The 20,381-nt window shown below is 43.2% G+C and overlaps 8 protein-coding genes across 8 annotated transcripts; 1 reads left to right on the forward strand and 7 right to left on the reverse strand.

Annotated features, from left to right (window-relative positions):
- Window positions 1–582: 582 nt before the first annotated feature.
- EAF01_008347 (uncharacterized protein) lies at window positions 583–888 on the reverse strand (the record flags this gene model as incomplete). The annotated part of the gene is made up of 1 exon (XM_038916603.1): window positions 583–888. The coding sequence occupies one exon, from the start codon at window positions 886–888 to the stop codon at window positions 583–585; it is 306 nt and encodes a 101-aa protein (XP_038767965.1).
- A 799-nt stretch (window positions 889–1,687) lies between these two features.
- EAF01_008348 (uncharacterized protein) lies at window positions 1,688–2,707 on the reverse strand (the record flags this gene model as incomplete). Its single annotated transcript, XM_038916604.1, has 3 exons — window positions 1,688–1,691; window positions 1,741–2,234; window positions 2,312–2,707. The coding sequence occupies 3 exons, from the start codon at window positions 2,705–2,707 to the stop codon at window positions 1,688–1,690; spliced, it is 894 nt and encodes a 297-aa protein (XP_038767966.1).
- A 2,732-nt stretch (window positions 2,708–5,439) lies between these two features.
- Window positions 5,440–5,880, reverse strand: EAF01_008349 (uncharacterized protein; the record flags this gene model as incomplete). The annotated part of the gene is made up of 2 exons (XM_038916605.1): window positions 5,440–5,604; window positions 5,653–5,880. The coding sequence occupies 2 exons, from the start codon at window positions 5,878–5,880 to the stop codon at window positions 5,440–5,442; spliced, it is 393 nt and encodes a 130-aa protein (XP_038767967.1).
- Window positions 5,881–6,697: 817 nt separating this feature from the next.
- EAF01_008350 (uncharacterized protein) lies at window positions 6,698–7,787 on the reverse strand (the record flags this gene model as incomplete). Its single annotated transcript, XM_038916606.1, has 3 exons — window positions 6,698–6,746; window positions 6,814–7,313; window positions 7,371–7,787. Coding segments are annotated over 3 exons (918 nt in total). The 3' UTR covers window positions 6,698–6,745.
- A 757-nt stretch (window positions 7,788–8,544) lies between these two features.
- Window positions 8,545–10,236, reverse strand: EAF01_008351 (uncharacterized protein; the record flags this gene model as incomplete). Its single annotated transcript, XM_038916607.1, has 1 exon — window positions 8,545–10,236. The coding sequence occupies one exon, from the start codon at window positions 10,234–10,236 to the stop codon at window positions 8,545–8,547; it is 1,692 nt and encodes a 563-aa protein (XP_038767969.1).
- A 242-nt stretch (window positions 10,237–10,478) lies between these two features.
- EAF01_008352 (uncharacterized protein) lies at window positions 10,479–11,623 on the forward strand (the record flags this gene model as incomplete). The annotated part of the gene is made up of 3 exons (XM_038916608.1): window positions 10,479–10,908; window positions 10,968–11,215; window positions 11,274–11,623. The coding sequence occupies 3 exons, from the start codon at window positions 10,479–10,481 to the stop codon at window positions 11,418–11,420; spliced, it is 825 nt and encodes a 274-aa protein (XP_038767970.1). The 3' UTR covers window positions 11,421–11,623.
- Window positions 11,624–14,398: 2,775 nt separating this feature from the next.
- EAF01_008353 (uncharacterized protein) lies at window positions 14,399–15,875 on the reverse strand (the record flags this gene model as incomplete). The annotated part of the gene is made up of 2 exons (XM_038916609.1): window positions 14,399–15,645; window positions 15,776–15,875. The coding sequence occupies 2 exons, from the start codon at window positions 15,873–15,875 to the stop codon at window positions 14,399–14,401; spliced, it is 1,347 nt and encodes a 448-aa protein (XP_038767971.1).
- A 1,997-nt stretch (window positions 15,876–17,872) lies between these two features.
- Window positions 17,873–19,528, reverse strand: EAF01_008354 (uncharacterized protein; the record flags this gene model as incomplete). Its single annotated transcript, XM_038916610.1, has 2 exons — window positions 17,873–19,362; window positions 19,414–19,528. The coding sequence occupies 2 exons, from the start codon at window positions 19,526–19,528 to the stop codon at window positions 17,873–17,875; spliced, it is 1,605 nt and encodes a 534-aa protein (XP_038767972.1).
- Window positions 19,529–20,381: the final 853 nt, after the last annotated feature.

Consider the following 20,381-nt stretch of genomic DNA (forward strand, 5'->3'; position numbering starts at 1 on the left):
TTCCGATGGATCCTCCCAACGCCTTTTTCTTGCTGGACCAGTCAGTTCCATGATCGATTTCTTCAGCACCAATATCTGGGCTTCAAGATCGGAAACCCTTGCATTTGTATTTCCTTTCATCAAAGTGTCAGGGCTGCTCCCAGTATTTGACTCCCGCCAAACATCGATCAGCTCGCTTGTATTACATCCCTTCGATTTCTGCCTCTTCGTACTCTCAAGTCCAGGCTCGTAGATCAAACCCGGAAAAATCATATCTGGAATACAACATCGGCCAGAAATTGCTGAGATATGAGTTGGGCCATTCTCTTCTCGGTCTCATCGCAGGCACATCTCTTTACAGGGTCTGAAGGCACCCAGTACACGCAATTGTCCTTCATATTGTGATTTTGGGCGCTTAAAATCTCCCATTTCTGATCATTACAAATACGGTAAGATACCTCTGCACCCGCAGGAATTCCGACAATCTGGATCTGCGATTAGTCAAATCTCTTCGCCACATTACTTCATCAAAAGAACTCACTGCAATTCTAACATGCTGGCCCAAGCGGTGTACGTACATGAATCTATTCCATGCATTGTATTCTACACTGCCGTCTTCCCATTTCGCTGCACAATAAAATTCAGAAATTGTTCGTTTTCAAGGTCGAGGAGGTGATGAAGTGCTGCCGGTTTCCACTCGAAGAGTATAGTTGCGATGACGTCGATCAAAGACAAATCTTTCGGGAACTCAATCTGCATCGATCTGATCTCCTTGCATTTTTCGGGATGAGGATCATTTCGAGGCCATTTGACATTGAGGAGATGAGGATGGCCTTCGGGGGCATCTGCCGGGAGATCAATGCTAATATTGAGGTTCAGGTCAATCTTTTTGCAGAATTCGGTCTCCATAATTATTCCGGGCTTTTCTTGAGTTGGATTGATGAAATGAAGTATGGAGTATCCTGTCTTAAATTTCAATAATAAGTGAAAGGAAGGGATTAAGCTAGTGCTATGATATAACCCTGTATCATTAAAGAACTTTTTGGGAGAACATTCCTTCGCACTCAAATCTCTCGAGCTTGGTTTTGGCAAAGAAATCAATTGTACCTAATCTTTTCCAGAAGTAGCTTGTGATAGGCTCTTGGCCTGCATATCAAAGCTATGCCGGAGCACAGCAGGATTTTCCATGTTTGCTTTGGCTCGCTGGTGTAGTATGCGGTAGCAATAGTATGAATATGCTTGATGATTCATCGATTTACTGTGCCTTTCATTTGTCAATCCTTCCAACTCCTTTTTCTTCGTGGAGAGGACTGCTGCATGAATTCTCTCCATAGTTTGGATATTGTCTTTGACGGAAAGTTTGAGAATATTTGAGCCGAATTCCCAGGACATGGTAACAGAAAGAATCACATGCTGCACGGAATACATGATTTACAAACATCTAATGTCACAGAATGGAAATTGTTTCGACTCAGAATCGAGAATTGGATGACCCTTCAGACTTACAAACCTAGCATCTGAGTAATTATATCATGGCACCCTTCAATGTTCCGATCATTTGACAACCAAATTCTAAAGTCACAAAAGGAATCAAAATTTGGTTGGAAGTTTCCCTCTATGTTTTGCTTATCGTTTGCATACAATCCGAAGATCGCTTTCCTCAGCCATCTGATATGACAGCCTAAGTTATGTGAACACACAAGACTTCTCATCTCCTCCATATGTAAGCCATATTCATACGCACATTTACATGCCAAGCACGCCATCATATGCTCTCGATCATCGCGTTTTCTCTTCTTCAAAGAGCTTTTCAATTCCTCGACCGACTTCTGAAGTTTGTCCAACCGACCTTGCACCTCAGACATCTCGTCTGCGAATCTGCTACTGTCTCTGGAAACGATTTCACTTTCTTGAACCTGTTGAGGAGATTCGATAATACAGTCCGCATTTGCGATGTTTTGCGTCTTGCGTCTTGAATATTTTGGAGCCCCAGCTCCATTTTCAAGCCCACAGTCCCGGTGGTAGCCCATTCGCATGTAATACTTCATGTCCTCGAAATATGTCTTGCGTAAAATTATTCTTGCTAAATTATTGTCGTGTGCTTTGCAAAGATTTGGAGAGCTGGTATATAGGTAATATCCCTCATCAAGGTTATAATGACTCTGATCCTGAGAGCTCACAATCTCCCAATTTCCCTCATCGCAGATAGCATAAGTTACTTCCAAATTAGAGGAACGACTTGCAGAACCAACGATCTATTTTGAGTCATCAGAGGGATATTCACTGCACTATACATGTGTTTTCCACAGGTGTTTTTCAGGAAGCTACTCACCTCGACCCGAACAATTTGTCCTACGCGATGAATATGTATGTAGTCTAGAAACAACAAGTTCCCGGATTTCTTGCTCTCGCTATTTACGGCTCCACTCTGATATTCTTTATTGTTCTTGGATTCCTTGATATGCCCGTTTGTTTCCCACCAGCAATAAAATTGTCCCGCTTGAACATCGAGCAAATGACTGAGAGCCGACGGATTGAATTCGTAGGGAATAGTAGCAATTACGTCGACTGTAAATAAATGGCGTGGAACTTTGTGCTTGTCGCCCCCAGCATTCCACTTGATTATGTGTGGGTGTCTCGAAGGAGCATCGGCGGGAAGGTTAAATTTGCATTCGTACTCGACATCAACTCGCTTGGCAGTCCCTTCTTTGATACTTGGATCGGCCATTGCTGGATGTAAGTAGAGATGGAAGAAGCAGTGTGAGTTCACGAAAGTTATGATGAGAAGTCGGAATTTATGGGAATTCAGCACTCTTAAATTTCGATAGATGAGGAAAAGAGCAGTTACCAAGCTCGGGCTACGGGTACCGATTTTTGGCACGTTTCCGTGCCGAAGTATTTTCTTATTCAAGATCACAGCCACAAGAATAAATCACAAGGATCAGGTTTGCTCGCTGCCACAGAATTTTCGAACTAAAGCTTTTCATTGTGAGGCTGCAATGGATACCTTATATTCGACGCCAAAATTTCTCGCTTCTACTTTGCTCCAATTACACAGTATTCTCTTATAACCACAGACTTGGTATGTTCTTTATAGTTTCCAGTACATCCACCCAAATAGTGATCGAACAACCTCGCGTACCAGAAAGCGGCAGAAGGACAATTTGATTTCCTCTATCAACCCTTTCTTTCTCTGTTTACTCGGATCCAACGTGTCTGTGGTTCCACGCTCCAAATACTCTAGCCACGCATCTGTCTTGAGCTGAGGTTTTTCGAAAGGCCTGTCTCTCTCTCTTACGAATCCTGCATTATTTCCCAGCCATCTATTTTCGATCAAATGCTTGACTAACGTCTGTGTTTCAAAGCTCCCAGAGGCAGTGAGAATCCACTGTCCATCGTCAAGTATTTCGTAGTGGTAGTGCCATCATTTCTTGGAAGTCATGTCATTGAAAACTATCTGCAATCGCAATTAACGGGATTTCTTCAATCAGTATCGATGAATCTCACCTGGACTTTCCGATTAGTACGAGCAATGTAGCCGCAATGTGTCTCGTCGAAAGCGTCGATACTGATATATGACTCTTTCCCTACTATAATCGAGAAGATGAACCAAAGCCCATGGGAATTGGTAGGCAAGAATGGTACAAATGACATCCACAAGAGTAACAGCGACAGAATCAATTTCACCACCCGCGGGGTTTGCGATTTCGTATTGAATAATGTGAGGACTGTTGTCGGGGGCATTAGCCGTAAATTTGAGATGAACATTGAGATTGAGATCAGCTCGAACATTTATTCGCTGGTTAAATGCTCCTCAAAGCTGCATTTGAAATTTTGGTGGTATGTTGTGAATATAGAATTGTAGATTTTGTAGGATTTTGTGAGACAACATTCGCGTTCGGTAAACACGTTTTGTTGTCAATATTTGTGAATCACAAAATTCAATATTTGTAGGATTTTGTTGAACAACATTCTCGTTCGGTAAACGCCCATTTAGGCTACATTTGTTATCAACATCGCCTCTAAAAAACGATCCGAACGGGCCAGACATCGTCGCGAATTGGACGGGGCTTGTGTTGTGAGGAATTTCGAGAGGAAAACTTGGAGAGATAGAAAGACTGCCTTTTGAAATTTTGTGGTTTACCTACAACGACTGAAAGATATAGTTAAATCCTCAGCAATGTGTGTAATCTACACGCTCAAATTGAAAATTAATTACCCAAGTAAAGGCACGTTTGAAAGGCCGGAAGCGTGTATAGACACCGCCACCAATAGGCAGATACATTTCGTCGGAAACTTACGTCCAATGCCTTCACACCGAGATCGACTCATTCGTGGGATCCCGCATTTCATTCTCCCTTCGGGGCGCAGAGCGACTTCCGATACCCTGGCCATTTGTATCTTGAAACCGATATCTAGGTAGATAATTGAATGTGCGCCAACAAATGAAGTTTCGAGTGCAGTGAACTTGACATCCAGCCAATGAAATCCTTGTAAATCTCGGCAAAGGGCATCGCTTTACCAAAGTTTGTAGCAAATGACATAATTCTACAAACGAAGTGTTTCACATTGGAGAGCTTGGGGCCTCCAGTTTATCTATTGTAGCATCAAATGGTATGATTAAGAGGGTGGATCAAGGGACAGTCTATTGACCATGCGATTTATTTCACACACATTCACTCTAGCCGGTTCTAGTTCTCCACAATTCCTATATCCTCCATTCAATTTTCCCTTATACATACTCCCCCGGTAATCTGGGCAGTACTATCATTTACCCAGTCCTGTTTGTAAGTCATGAAACATGAAGCAAACTGCAACTTCTTGACAAAATCCAAACACGCTCAAAGGTTGTGTAACATAGAATCAAAAACAACAAACGAGTATCTACCTTACTGTTGCCTAAAGACCTTCAAGGCTCAGATATGCATATTCCCGAATGAATGAGCATTGCCGCGTCAGCCACTTTCATTGGTAATATATGCAGAACTGGACAACAATAATCATGCAGGTCACCCATCACGATACGAAATCAAAACTTGCTCACTATTCCCAACTTTTGATTGAATACTACCGGATACTAACGAAGATCCACATCATGATTCTCTCTCATCTCATTCCATCCCGTAGATTACACCCGAAGCACATCCATCTTGATGTATCTGCCGAAGCCTGTTCATCAACCTAATCATTCCGCTACCCACTTTCTCTTCTGTTTACCTTGCAGATTGTTTTGATCCGTTTTCTTGGTGTCAGTGACGTTTGTAGTCCCGGTCTCGATTTCGATATCGCTGTCTGACTGTAAGGATACTTGCTGTGGAGTCGAATTTTTATCCACCACAGTTGCATTTCCACCAGCAGCCTCTGATTCGTCGATATCTATCCAATTTCCATCTTTCGTAGTGATTTAACACTCAAATTCGAACTCCTTAAGACGTTCTTGGTGCCAGGGAAGGGATTCACTCAATCTCCCAGCCAATATTCGGTCGCTTTTCGCAATATAACACTTGTGCCAGTTTTTTTTGTAGTGATCTTCCAGAGTGCAATCCCCAAGCGCTCAGATCCCAATAGCTGCCATCTACCATCGTCATGGATATGATAAGATAGAGCCTGTTCTCTGAATGTGACCTAGCTTTATCTTAGTAGACATCGCCTTGATTTTTGAAGGACACATACTCGTAAATATCTCCATGATCTTTCAACGCAAAAGTCCATATTATGACTAGTTTCAATCCAGTAAAATTGAGAAACACTGAGATCCAACAGCTTCAAAAGTGCGGAAGGTTTCCAGAAGCCAATTGCGGGGACTATGACGTCTGCAGTATTGTCGCGGGATTTACATTCGCAGGGAGTTGGGAGTCCCCATTGCTGAATAACTTTGTTGCCCTTCACTGTCTGCACCATTATCCCTGGCTTCAAGATGGTAGCATTCGTAATCTGTTGGACTTGCTACAGTTAAGTCTGCCTTGAAAGACATCAGAGTCATCAAAGTAGTCCAATTCGACAGAGTCTTCTCTGCGGGCTACACAAGTCGCCCTATTCTTTGTGCTCGACATTTCTACTTCACAAATAGATCGTAGATTGAGCTCACAGAAGATAATGGGACTTTGCTTGATATATTTTATTCTGAGAAAGATAATTACCCAGTGCTAGTGGGTATTCGACTGATCAGCTGACGGACCGGGATGTTTAGAAATTTTCGAGCTGACATTTTATGATATGAATGGGCCAATATGTGATAGCCCAACTTGCTTTTTCACGGCTCACTTTTCAAGCATTCCTTGAATGTTTCTTAGGCCATAAGATATACCGGGATCTTGCATTGCATTGCATCGCAAAAAATTGACTAAACAAAATACAAAACGGAAAATAAGCAATGTCTCTACGAAATTTTCAGCAAACACCAAAGCTAAGTCCAGCTCACAAAGGAGTATATCTCGGCGGTTCATCAATCTTATCGAGTTTCCCCTCAGACCCCTCCTCATCTAAACCAATCAATCTTTCGAGCTAGAAATCGAGCCCGTATCGTTGTTTCTTCTCGCTTCACCTCTCGACCTACAGCAAGGTAACCAACACATGAGAATGCTCCAAAAGCTTCGCATTTTCTCTTCTCCAGTCATGATTCGACCAGGGTGAATTGCGTTCATTATGCTTATGGCTAGAACTGCTGGAGCAACTTCGAAGATGTAGAAATAGTATTCATGGGTGGAGATGGCACTTGACGTTTTATCTTCGGTAGAGAATCGAGCAATGGAGAAGAATATCTGGATCTGCGGGGTTTGTGTTAGTATGACTATTCTGGATGATATCATTCAATGGTAAGGATAGAATATTTACCAGAATAAGACAAGACCCTCCAAACATTGCTCCCAGTAACCCCTTCCACCTGTTCCCATGACACCTTTTCGTCCTAGCCCATTCATCTCTCTCCAGAATGCCACAAGCACGCCAAGAAAGACGAAAATAACCAGCATTTGCACGACCAAGCCTCCAATGTGAACATGATCTGCATTCCTCTGTTCCCATTTAAAATTCCTCCTTTCCATCATTGTTGCGCCCACAACTTCTAGCACAAAGGCCACTCCATTGAATACTAAGAAAGGAAGCGCAATAAAATAAGCACGAATACTGAGAAGAGAACGACTTGGGAGATAGTGATGTACGAGGTGTCCTAAGAGAATGAAATAATAGGCATCGATCAAGGGCGAGATAGTCAAAGCAAAGATGGAAGATGTGAGTTTAAGAGCGTTATCTTGCTGGTTGTGGGTTGATACAATGCGGAGTATGAAAGCCGTCAGACCCCAGATGGATGCTGAAACTACGAAGAAACTATATGCCTGTGTAACATGTCAATTTCGGTGTTAAAATATGGAATGAAGTAAAAGTGCAAATACCTTTTTGTAAAAGAATGCTTGTATGATGTGAGCTAAAGTAAGAACTCCGAAAATGGCAGCGAAAGCTATAGCTGATGCAGAACTAGGATAGTAGTCATAGAGAGCGTTGCATGTGCCCGGAGGCAGATGTCCATTTTTGTCCGGCGTAAGTGTTTGTATGCAGGTAGGAACTGCAAAAGATACGGTTTTGGCTGGGATAGTCACATGTGCATTTGTTACCCCCACAATGGTAATGTAATTTGTTGTTAGGAAATAGAGTGGACTTGTGGATGCAGGTGAAGCAGTGGCAGTCGCATCACGGTGCAAAATCGTTGGAGCCGCAGTGGGGCTTGAATGCGTAGTTGTGGTACTCAGAACGAGAGCGTTGGTAGCAATAAAGACTGTCGACGCAAGGACTACGAGACTAGAAAACATCATCGTCGTTTTTTAGGCAACAAATAACTTGATGGTATATTCAACACGGACAAGTGAACATAGTCCAACAAGGGTCAACACCAAATATTTCAGGGTATCGCAGAAAGAAAGGGAAAATAACAGCTACTAGCTAGAAAAGCTAAAAAATCATTCAGAAAACTAGGTTCATATACGAAGGAAACAGCAATGGTCCAAGGCAGATTGTGAGATACTACAATCCTCCATGGAATAAGAAATGTAAATGACTAATTACGCATTAATCTCTCATTGGTCGGGGCGTGAAAATATCATTAAATGTCATATTACATAAGTGTACGAATAGACCAATTGTGCACCCGAATAATGTGGCGAAGTAAAGGAGGTCTCGCTTACCTACTTTACCGCTTCAAAAATGGGGTCGGATGAAACGGCAACTTTGTCGCAATCCCGAATCTCATCAGCTACTCGTAGTCTATTTAAAGTTATCCCATACAGATTCATGAATAACGTAAGGGGAAGGCTGTGCCATACCTGGGAAAGTGTGGATCTACAAGGCTGGCGCATTTGGCCAGGGCTATTGAGAAGCTACTGGGTCAGTACTTCGCGATTGTGTTTCGAATTCACGTCGGTGTTGTATAAAAATGCGAAATGACAATTGCCTTGATTATTCGTGATCCATATCCTGGGTATATATATCTCGGGAACACCTCTTTTATCCAACTCCGTCTGAATGCAGACCTTTAACTATACCAAATATACACCAGGCGCAATGTTAACCACATTAGTTCTTTACCTTTTTTCTGATCATACCAGCTCCAAGCACATTGACCTGTAGGGTCGCTGCCACGGTAGGAGTGGGCTCATGGGGCTCATCTGTGCTCGATTTCCTTTTCTTCCGCACAAGCCCTACATTAAGAGTTGTAACGCCTGCGCCACTCGTCTTGTTTGTAATCTCTGTTACTTTGGTTCCTGTAACTAATTGACCCCATGTGTCGCCCATTCTTCCAGCACCTGAACGAACTTCATTGATCCATCTCTTCGAACTCGAACTTGCTAGGTCTAGATCGGCAAAGTCTAGTCGAAGCAGCAATTCATTGATTCGATGATAATCCGTTTCGTCAACTATGACTTGACCCCGACCTTCTGGTTTCCAAGTATAGTATGCGGTTCTCTCGGGTCTTTCTAACAAGTAATTTTTATTCTCGGTCTTGATGCGTGGCTGTCTGGGAATGATAAGCCCGGACAATTTTTTCTTCTTCCGTTGGGCGGAAGTCTTTGATAATTGATTGGGTTCCTCAATGACTGAGAAACCATCACTTCGCTTCGAAGGTGACTGGTGAGCTAGATTTGAGCTAGTAAAAGATGTCTTTAGAGTGGAAATGGCTGGTGTAGTGTCTGGAATAAAGAGAAACGATGAGTTATGCTCTTGGCCATCGTTAGGTAATGTTGAAGTTTGGCTGCTGCCAATTACGAGATCTCCGTGATTATGTCGAACTGGTGGTGTAAAAACAATCCATATAAATCCAACAAGTCGACCGGCTGAACATTCTTGTCTATATGCCATCATTTCCCAGAATTGATCAATGTTTCTCACACTCTTCCATTGTCCATTCGAATCATCCTTTCCCCTTCCTATTTCATCATCTAATTCGTCTAGAAACCTTGCTTTTGGATCATCAGGGTAATGTGGGACTAAACATCGTGGAGGAATATCATCTGCATGTCTTGAAATTTGTCGAAGTGGGTGCCCAATGGTCCAGGAGCTCTGCGCAGTCTGTAACTTTGCTCTTGCTGGAAGATATGACTTGGTCTCGTAATTGTCCTGCCCAGGAACAATTAAAAAGCCTTGCACTGAGTCCCATTGTGATTTTCGCAAATCGTTCGAGGTTTCCGTCTGCTCTATCAGGGGGTCAAGAACTCGACACCACCAGCGCACCAAGCCTCTGTCGTCCAACACATGCTTTCCACTATATTCAATGCTCCCTGGGAAGAGATATTGATCTTGAGCTCGTGCGAAAAGGGAGACAATACTCCGGATATTTTCCCTTTGATGTTGCTCGACTAAGTGTTGCAAGAATGTAGCACTGATATCCCTTATGGGAGAAGGAGTTCCTTTGGGTAGATTTAGAAGGTGAAGATAACCAGTCGAATCGGCTTTTGAAACAAAAAATGTAGTATCGTATGCGGTGGAATATATCAGGATTTCGATTGCAAAAACTAGTACTTCGAGTAATTCAGATGCATCAGGTTTTGAGGGAGTTTGAATAGAAACTGTAAGAAAATGGCTTTCGCAATACGTTCTATCGGGTCGACTATTTGGTGGTGCGGAATATAATGATGAGGTTTTGGTTGGAGGGGTAGATAGATGGTAGATCTTAAAAGTAACGTCTTTAGGAAGGACAGAAGCAAGTCGTTGTATGAGAACGGAAGATACAACTGATTCTTTCGAACCATCACTTCCTGGAGTAGCCATAGCAAAATAATATTGCAAATTATTTCATGATCATAAATTGAGAGTCTAATAGCTTAAATCACTCGAGTACTTATGGAATTGTAAATGGAGTCGTTCTTTGTGAGACGCGTCGGTGAGTCGGCACAATGATGGACGCGAAACTCTATCTAGGCCCAAAGAAGCTTAGCGTCCAGATAAAGTTTCCAGAAATCTTGAGCTTTCAACATCCAGGAATTGTTTTGCTAGAGGACGGGGGTATTTGCATGACGATTAACCACGAATTATACATAGCAATGGCATCCAAATCTACCACCCGATCACTTCGATCCCTTACCCGGCAAGCACGTCAAAGATGCTCATGCGCCACTCCCATATCCTCCCGCTCAAATACCGTCCGACAATTTTCAATATCAGCCTCGAGATCAGATACCCAATATAATGAAGAACGAGGGGCAAGACCAAGATGGTCATACACACCACCACAGATGAAATTACCATTCAATCCGAGAGAAAACCGCGACATACCCAGATGGGAAGTCAATAGCGATCCAGAAAGACTAAACCGATTTTATATCCAATTTCTTGGACGGGGAGGCGATGAAGTACTTACAGACGAAGTAAAATGGCTTGCGATTACACATAAGAGTTTTGATCAAGGAAGAAGAGGATTCAATGATCGATTGGCATATTTCGGTGCGTATCCTGGTTTGCGATGCGAATGGCTGAACGTATGCTGAGTTTGTGATATACAGGACGTAGGATATTGAACTTACAGACAAGTTTGGTTTTATTACAATCGCCGGTTGCGACAAAAGCTCAATTACCTCAGGAAACAGACGACCAGGAAACAGAAGTTGAGGAGCCATTTTCACACCCTGCTCTGGACGGTTTGCCAAACTTGACCAATGTCAAGGTGGATGATATTTTAAGCAAGGAGAGATTGGCGAATTTAGCTACTCGGATAGGCATGCCAGATATCATTCGATGGGAACCTAGAATGGTAAGTCGAAGTGTTCTTTTACGAGGTGTGTTCATATGGCTACTAATTCCCTATACAGAAGGATGATCTCGAGAAGTCTGGTCATGAGCTTGTATTAGCCACTTCATTGTACGCTATCATTGGAGCAATCGCATTACAGAAGGGTGGTGATGTTGCAACAAGAGTGGCGCGGGAGAGAATATTGAAGCCCCTTGGTATATCATAGATGTGTATATCACATGTATGGATGACACGGATGTAGAATACACATTGTAAAATACTTACTAAAAACTCACAAGCTGTGAGTAACATATCATTGACAGTGCATCTGTGGGAGCAGGGACACATAACAGTGGGTGTACAAATGCATCGAATACTCTTTCGACCTCCAGAAATCTCAATCAAATCAAATTTCAAATCATTGATCTCCAATTGTGTAATTTCTTTGTCAAATTTGTAATAAATCCTTGCATAAAGTTGTAAAATGCAGACTTTGAGATGTGTAGTCAAATCGATCAACTTCCATCTCGTTTCATGGTTGGCGCATTTACATTGCGATGTGAAATTTTAACCAGCGTAAGTAGAATCACATCAATCTCTACAATATCCCCCTCTGTTCAAGCCACCTCTCTTCGTAATTACTTTCCAAGCACAATCCTAGTAGAAACCCCTCATTAAAGCTTCTCACGATGTTCCTACTATCCCCTCAAACACATTCTCCACTCTCCCTTTACCAAAAATCACTCAAATTCCCTACTCTTCTTAACCTCACCTACCATCTCCCCAATCCTCCACGCAAAAATCAACTCATCAACCCATCACCCACCCAACCACCACTTCCTCCCATATAATCCCAAACACCACTCCCCTAATATCTGAACACACAAATGTGCGTGGCGCAATGGTATTGAATATGATCGAATATGGACAACCGTGGGACTCGGTACAATGATTCATGTCCCACTTTATGTAGGTATTGGAATTCATCGGGAGATGAGGAGGCCTGTGGCTTAGTCTCTTGCTGGTTTTGATTTTTGGAGAAATAAAAAGTCGTTTTGGGTGGAAGGAGGGAGGGTTCTGAGTGAGGGGGTTTAGGGTTTTTGTGGATGCGGGTGCAGATGGGATGGTGAGATGGGATGGGAGTATATGGGATGAGAGTATGTTCTCGGAAGTGGGTTGTGAGTGAATAATAGATGGAAGAGTGAACTGATGAGCCGGGAGTGAAAGTGAATGGGTAGTTCGTGAGTTATGGTAAGAGGATCCCAGCTGCAACTCACGAAAATCACAGTGTATTTACTCGTATGTCATCATTGCGTCTTTACCTTAACAAAAGCAACATCCTACCGTTGAGGGGACAGTTCAAAACGTGCGGAGTAGAAGATAAATGTAAGCCCGCCTTACAACTATCAAGACTAGCCGAATCAAGATTCAGAAATCCCAATACAGATCTCGTACATCGACAATCCAATTAGCAATCAATCAAACACTTTTAGTTCCGTCACTCAAAATAAAAGTTATATCTAGCATCTACACATTCCCAACCAACCATCAAGAACTTGCAGCTATCCATTAACATAGCCATTTACTCATCTACGCATCCATCTATATACCTACCTAGATAGCCAGCGAAACATAGAACAGACGCCCCAAAATTCTTCTGAATCGTGCTCTCATTATTAACTAGAAAGCAACATCCTCAACACATCTGCGAAACATTTGAGACATGAGACAGAATGAACCTCGCACACGAACTAGCTTCTCCTATGAGCTATCTCAGACTTCTGAATCTTAAGATATATGGTATTTTTCCTCAAGCATTGTCATAAACCGACATCTCCAGAATCAATCATTCCTCCGCCTAGAAATTAAATTTCTCATCCCTTCCATCTCAATCTCGATTGCTACCCTCTCCATAACCCCCCCTACGCCCAAGAATCCGTGTATATATGTAGTCAACCCACCATCACAACAGCACACACAGAAAACCCAGAACAGTCAACCAACCAAACAATACCAGCATCAATCCCCATACTCCTAAGACCAATCATCCAATCAAGACCTCAATACTATTAGTAGTAGTACCCACTCTAACTCCTATCCGACCAAGACCCCAGCACCTTAGCCAAGTTCCAACCCCAGATCTTCTCCTACCCCTTCGCGAGCGAGCGAGCTGAAATTCCCATACACCACACCACAGCACACTAAATACTATACCCAACACCCAACAAGAACCGAGAATAAAGCAACCATCAAATCCTCACCCATCTATTCCTCTCTCCTCTCTCTCTCATCAATCAATCAACCACACCCATCCCTTTCCAATCAATCCTGCCTCCTCCCACAATTCACTCCTCAAAATCCAAATATATTATCTTCCTTTCCCGTCCACCCAAACAAACAACAGCACAATCTCCCACTCCTCATTCCCTGCACCATTCATCTATCCATATCTATATCCATATCCTCTCACTATTTCTCTTCTCTCCCCTCATATATAAGTACACATATATACATACATACATACATACAACCTCCTCGCATCCTCATATCTCTCCATCCTCATATCTCTACCCCGCCCCTCTACCCCGCCCATCTTCCCCTCCCCCTCTACCCCTCCCGTTATCACCAAGCGAATCAATACCCCACCTCCCCTGCCCCCCCGCCTCCAGCATGACGCTCCATACCCCACACCCCACCTCCTACCCCTCCATGCACTTTCAAACTCAATTCATTTTCTACAATTTGTATCTGAGAAACAACCTCCCACATACCCTTTCTTTCCTACACCCGATCACTGCCTTTCAAACATGAATGTCACATCACATCAGGACAATCACAAACATCTAGGTCGACCAAAAATTGTACTTATAAAATCAACTTAATTTTGTGTTCTTCCAGTAGCGATCGCAACGGCAATATCAAATAGCTTTCCATCTACTAAATCCAACACCCAAACATCCCAAACTCCCTGACGCAAACACAGACAGAGCCACAGATAGAAACAACACGACAAGAAGCCAATATATGCAAACATAACCACGCAACCGAGAAATCCTGCATTCATTCCATCCACCCATTGATCCATATACAACCAATCAAGCCCACAAACAAGTAATCAACTCCTCCAAGTACAATCCCAAAACGCTCTGGCAAAAATCATACACATAGTTCATAAACTCAAACACAATCCCTTTTGAACGAGTCTCATTCATTTTCATCCTTCGCACTTCCACTTTCCCAAACAACAAAATCCGCTTCCGGTTTCTCCATTGGTTCTACCACTTTCTTTTGCATGAGAAACTCAATATCGATTTCCTTTCCCTTGCCTTTTCCTTTTCCAGGCGTATAAGCCATAGAAACCGGTTCTGGCAATGGGATTGTAGTTTGTGGTTCTGGAATCTGATCTTCTTGTTCCAAAGGAGCTTCCGTCTCTTTCTCAGCTTCTACTTCTTTTTCCACTGACGCCTCAGGTTCGGGATCTGGAAAAACAATAAAAACACTCTTCTCATCACAACCTTCTGCAAAGAAATCTTCTTTCCTCATCTCACCCAATGGTGCTCTATCAACATCAATAGCACCCTCTTCTATTTCTCTTCGTTTCTTCTGTTGCATCTTAATCCTCATTTTCATTTCTCTAACCTCCACATCATCTTTACGAGACATAGACATGGAAGAACTCGAAGCGAAAGCAGTAAGCGAAGTGCGTGTTTGAGAAATATCGTCCAGAGGTGGAACATTCTCTTTGCCTCTCTCATCTCTCAATCTTGTAAGTGTTTCTTCGTCGGAGGAGATATCGAGAATGCCAGTACTGTGTTCCATAAGGTTGGTGGCGTGTTCCTCTTCAGTGTCTTCGTGGATTTGGAAGAACCAGGATGATTTGCCTTCGTTTGCATGAAGAGAGGAGGGGGTTTCTTTCTGAGAGGTTTGGGCCTTCATGCCCTTGGAAGAGAGAGCTTGACGTTGACGTTGACGTGCGCCATATGATGGAATGGTTCCTGAAAGAGCGGCATCGATTGAGAAGCTAAGACCGCTAGGCTTTGTAGTGGAGAATTTGGGAGGATCAACGCGGGTTACTGAGCCGGAAGCACGACGGTGATTGTTAAGGATTCCGACGCGCTTTCTAGTAGGTGAACGGCCTGCTGGAGCGGTAAGGGGTGTAGATTTTGGGGCTGTGGTGGTGGCTTTTGGTGTTTGAGTACGAGTTTGTAGAATCTTTCGCTGGGTGGTAGATTTGATAGGTTTAAGAGGAGAGGTAAGTGACGCCTCGGTGGGAGAGGGAGGGGCTTTGGTTAAGAAGTAGCTTGTAGGCTTTGAGTAGGTATCTTTAGTTTCCTCAACCGCCTTGGATCGCTTGGGAGATTCGAAGAATATAGGATCAACATTTTCGGAATCATCGTCGGATTCAAATGATGTAGCTTTGCGTTTAGGAGAGGTATTATTGGGTGATAAAGCTGGAGAAGATGTAAGTATCGTGTTCATATGTAGATCATGTCAAGTGGGTAAGGTAAGAAAGAGTGAATTGTAGCAGTGGAGAGAGAGAGACAGGTACTGCTATTCTAATAAAGTGGACTTTTGGCATACCATTTTGACGATTCTTGATACTCGTGATATTCTGTAGACGTGAACTATTCAACGGAGCAAACGGTTGTCTAGCCGTTCCCATTGGCATATGTGAAGTCATGATTGCGATCTCTGTTGGAACAGGGATTCAATTTGTTGTTCTGATTGTTTATCTTTCTTCAATTCTTTCCTCTTCGGACGATGAGTAAATCAATTGTTATCAATGAGTTTGGGTAAGTGAGCGAAATGATTTTTTCAAGATTTGGATAGAAGTAGATGAACTATGATGCTGTGCTTCGAGTATTTCGTAAGAAGGATTTCAAAAAAGGTGGTGGCAGGAAAAGGAAGAAAAAGAAACCAGTCGCGTTCGCGAAAGGAGCGAATAAAGTGGAGATGGGAACACAGGGTGTGCAGTGTGTGGGTGTCGGCAAATCGAGATTCGACCGCTCTTATTAGCCTTGCCCTTGCTTGGATCGTTTCGTTATATGTAGAAAGGTTAGGTGAAGGTTATTATGTCAAGCTACTTGAGCTAGCAACAACTTGGTGGCTTTTGATGAAGAGTACAATGGACGTACTATGAAGAGGCTCGAGAGGTGATGGAGGGTAGACAATATGCTTCCCCACACAAGCAAGAAAACTTTAATTGATATCGGAATCCAAATCACGAAGATCAAAACAATCGCGAAGATCCAAACAAGATAGCGAGCATAGATAGAGAGGGAGCACGAAAAGAGAAGAAGAGTAGGGGGAATTCAGGTCTATATTGGAAAGCCTCTCGTTTCCATTTCCCTTTTTGGAATGCCTGGTATATCCATATGTACAGAGTATGCCTGCTTGTTCATCCATCCATAGCCACTCAATTGATCACTTCGACTGTCTCCTCTTCCCTTACATCTATGAGTACACACATACAATACTTACTTATATCTACCTAGCTCCAGCATTCACCCATCTACTCAGATCTCCTCTGCATAACCACTTCCAAATCCAATCCAATCCCTTCCACTCACCCACGCACCACCAGCGCGTAACCCACGCGAAAACCCACCAATCCCCATCTCCCCTCCCAATAAAAGGTTCAAAACGTCCCGAGAAACCCAAAAACCACTCTCACAAACCCCCCGTACGTCCAAGTTCAAACCAGGATGCCGTCGTAAGAGCCATAAGCCCAACCAGGATTACCACTCCAGAAGCGAGACACATCTCAATCATGCAATCTCAATTCCGCAATTCCATTCGCCCACGGCTCAAAACTAGCGGTTCTTTCTCCACGCCAGGGGGGAAAGGTATGAGGGAAATCTCATTATCAAAGCACGAACTAATTGAAACCTTTTCCATCGCGAGAAAACGCGACTCGCCTAAAGGATAAGAATATCTTCGCGTCTCAATTTAAAGATCCAGAAGAAAGGGCGATTCTTCGTGTTCTTTTCGTTCTCGAATCGTGAAAAATGACTTGCATGAGAACGCGATCCATGAAAGTAACGAGAATGCCCATTTCTATTATTATACTCCTGCAGCTTTAGCTTTAGCTGCAAGTATCTGGGTACATGTCACTTCATATCATTTCATTCCCCTCGCATCACCAAGCATTTGATCAATTCTTCACTTCAATCGATTGATTGTCTATTAGATTCTATTTCTTTCTTGAAATACTCGAGATGAAACTACCTTCATCACCATCATGCCTTTCCGTACTAATGCTACTGAACCAATTGAATCAGCATCAAGATTCGTTTCCACGCGTTCACATTCACGGGCTCAAGAAGATGGTCGCGATGGCTGCGACCTTTCGCCCTTTATGTTATGCATGCATAATTATTGGTATTCATTCATTTATCACAGAGGCTATGCTATCTAATGTTGTACTTGATTTTCTGATGTGCATAATGTGTCATGCTGAGTCTGGATTTCTAAGTGAAAGGTTATATTCAATTTGTGCTAAGAGATAATCATATACTTGCTCCATGCCACTATGCATGTTGACTGTTCCTGAGGTAAAGATAGTTGATGTGTAGGCTCCAAGGAGCACCTTGAATAGCTAGAGATGAAAAGAATAAAAGTAGAACTGAACCCGATGATAATAATAATAATCTATAGGTCGTGCTATCCCCCAGCCACTTAATCAATCTCTCCCAATCGTGGTGCTTTACCTTCCCAACCAATTTGCTCGTAATAACGGAAGACGAGGTCGTAGCCGTCAAAGTCGTGTACGATCCTATCAACTCTACGATATCCGGGAATGTTTTCCATTCTGGCACTTCTCAAGCGAGCAGCGCCTGCAATTTTCATGGCCGAGGCAGAATCACCAAGCAATGTTAGTTCTCTTCCCTCTGCTGAATTGTTCTTCGATTCAAAGAGAGTAACACTGAAGCGACCAGGCTTGAAGATATCAACGACGTGTTCGATAATGTCAGCCGTCTCACGACCTGTTTGGCAGCCAGGAACATTGGTCTCGAATGATGCATACGAGCATTGAGGCTCAGGCGTAACATGGACCGTGAAGTAATGCGTGGCAGCACCTGCTTGATCAGGAGCAGGAATAACTCCATTGGCTGAGAATCCACACGGAGTGAAGAGATAAGCATCAACACGTGCATCAGGGTACTTCGAGGTAGGATAAACGTCCGATAGACCGCAAGCTTCGGAGACTACCGTACCAAGAGCGTGACCCTCAGTTCCAAGCTCTTCGGGGAATGATACCTCATCATCCGGGGTGACCAGACCTCCGTTGTGATCAGAAGATGTGTTGCTAAAAACGTCAAAAGTTTCATCGGTGTTGGTGCTTCCGGCTGTTGTACCACTGATGCTCAAATCGGTTCGAGTCAATTCACCAAGACTGTCTTCTGCATCTTTTCGAGCTTCAATAGCCCGGCTGGCATACTTAGTCTCCGCGGCCACAACTGCGTGATCGAGGTAGAATTGTTTGGCATTTTTTGGCTCCAGGTCAGTCATGAGGATCTCTAGGGTTTCATCTGGTCCTTGGGAACAATCACTATCCAAGGAAGATAAAGGCTGGGCGGGCATGTTTAAGACCTTAGTCTCCGTGATCGATCTTTCTGCATCCGGGGTTCGAGGCGGTGTAAGATCGGTATTAGGGTTAGTCAAGTATAGGTACCAATGATCTCCGTTCATCTTGCCAACCATGTAAGCGCTGCCACCTAAGAACATGTCATCGAGATATTTGACTTCATCCTTCCAGCTACGATGTGGACCTTGCTGCTTCTCAGGGAATAAGAAGTTCTTTCGGCTGTAAAAGACTCGGTAGGGTTTGGCAGCAGTTTTGACGTCCTCAACAGATTTACAATCTTGGGCCGGAAAGCCTGCATGGACGGCCGCAATTCGCAACATTCGACGAAGCCCGAGCAATAAGGTGGTAGTCCCGCAAGTCTTGAGAATAAGCTTGTGAGGGAAAACGAACATGCTAGATTCAGAGAGAAGGTAGGCATCAACATGCTCAGACTCAACGACTGACAAGACCTTGCAATTTACAAGATCAAGCATTCCTGTCCATGTTTCGGCTGAGACGGACTTGAGTCCATCTTCTTTAGCACCAATAGGCAAGTCCTTTGGAGAGGGAGCAAACCAGACTTCTAGAAGCTTTTCTGGGCCTAATTTTGTCAGCTTATGTCTCCTCGAGGATAGAGTTCAAAATTACGAACCTTCGAAAGCATTGCTAGAATCGAGATCAATAGTAGCATCGCGATTGATGGTGAGCTGAGGTGTAGCTTCAGAAGGTGAAAATGTATATTGGGATGGAATTTCGAGGTTGACCATCTCTAACGTGAGTGTGCGATAATGCACGTAGTATTGGATTTATGCTTTGTGGGTATGTGTTTTTTGCTAATTGGCAAAGTACTGTGAAGCACTATCTGCCACCCAGACGAACCTTGCGGTGTTCGACTGAGAAGAGAAGGCCCACAGAACCGTGGGATATGGGATGTGCTGGCGAAGCCAGCAAGATGTTCAGATTATAGACGTCACGTAGGAGACGTTAAGGAGGTCGGGTGCAAAGAGGGATGAAAAAGTCCTTAACCGAAGGAATGTTGGATTCGGTGAGCTCGCTCTGATAGATGCCGATACCGTGAAAAGATATCGGGTCTAGCAGACGAGTAGTATCTGCAGTTTTAGGTATTGAAATTTGTTTGAGTGTTTGGGGGCGTGGCTGGTGTTATCTAGGCCTAGAGAAAGAGAGGAAATTGTTAGCAAAATGGAAGAAAGTTGGTGTGATTCAAAAAGAAATCTTTAATCAATCTCCGCTTTAGCAAGTGAATTATCGCATTTCACGAGTTCACTAGGCCCTCATAATCAAATCATCTGGCTGCTCATGTCCTCATACACAGGGGAAGTATAATTGAAATGATATGGAAGGCATTGAACCGTGGAAGAATATGCTAGCAGATAGAAGAGGTCAATGGAAATCCTTACTTTGCTGGTTTGGAAAGGAATCGTAGTAGATCTTTGGTGCTCATAGAGAATTGTTAAAGTACTGATAGGGAAGTGATCTTTCGCAGTCAAGTGTACCTAACACTGACTGTGACTTTGGTTGCAAAGATTGCAATTTCAATAATGATATATATTCATTGAAATCTTCATTGAAATGTCAAAGAATAGCAAAGTAGCAATACGA

This window comes from Botrytis porri (assembly GCF_014898465.1).
Source record: "Botrytis porri strain MUCL 3234 chromosome Unknown BPOR_011, whole genome shotgun sequence".
Taxonomy (NCBI): domain Eukaryota; kingdom Fungi; phylum Ascomycota; class Leotiomycetes; order Helotiales; family Sclerotiniaceae; genus Botrytis; species Botrytis porri.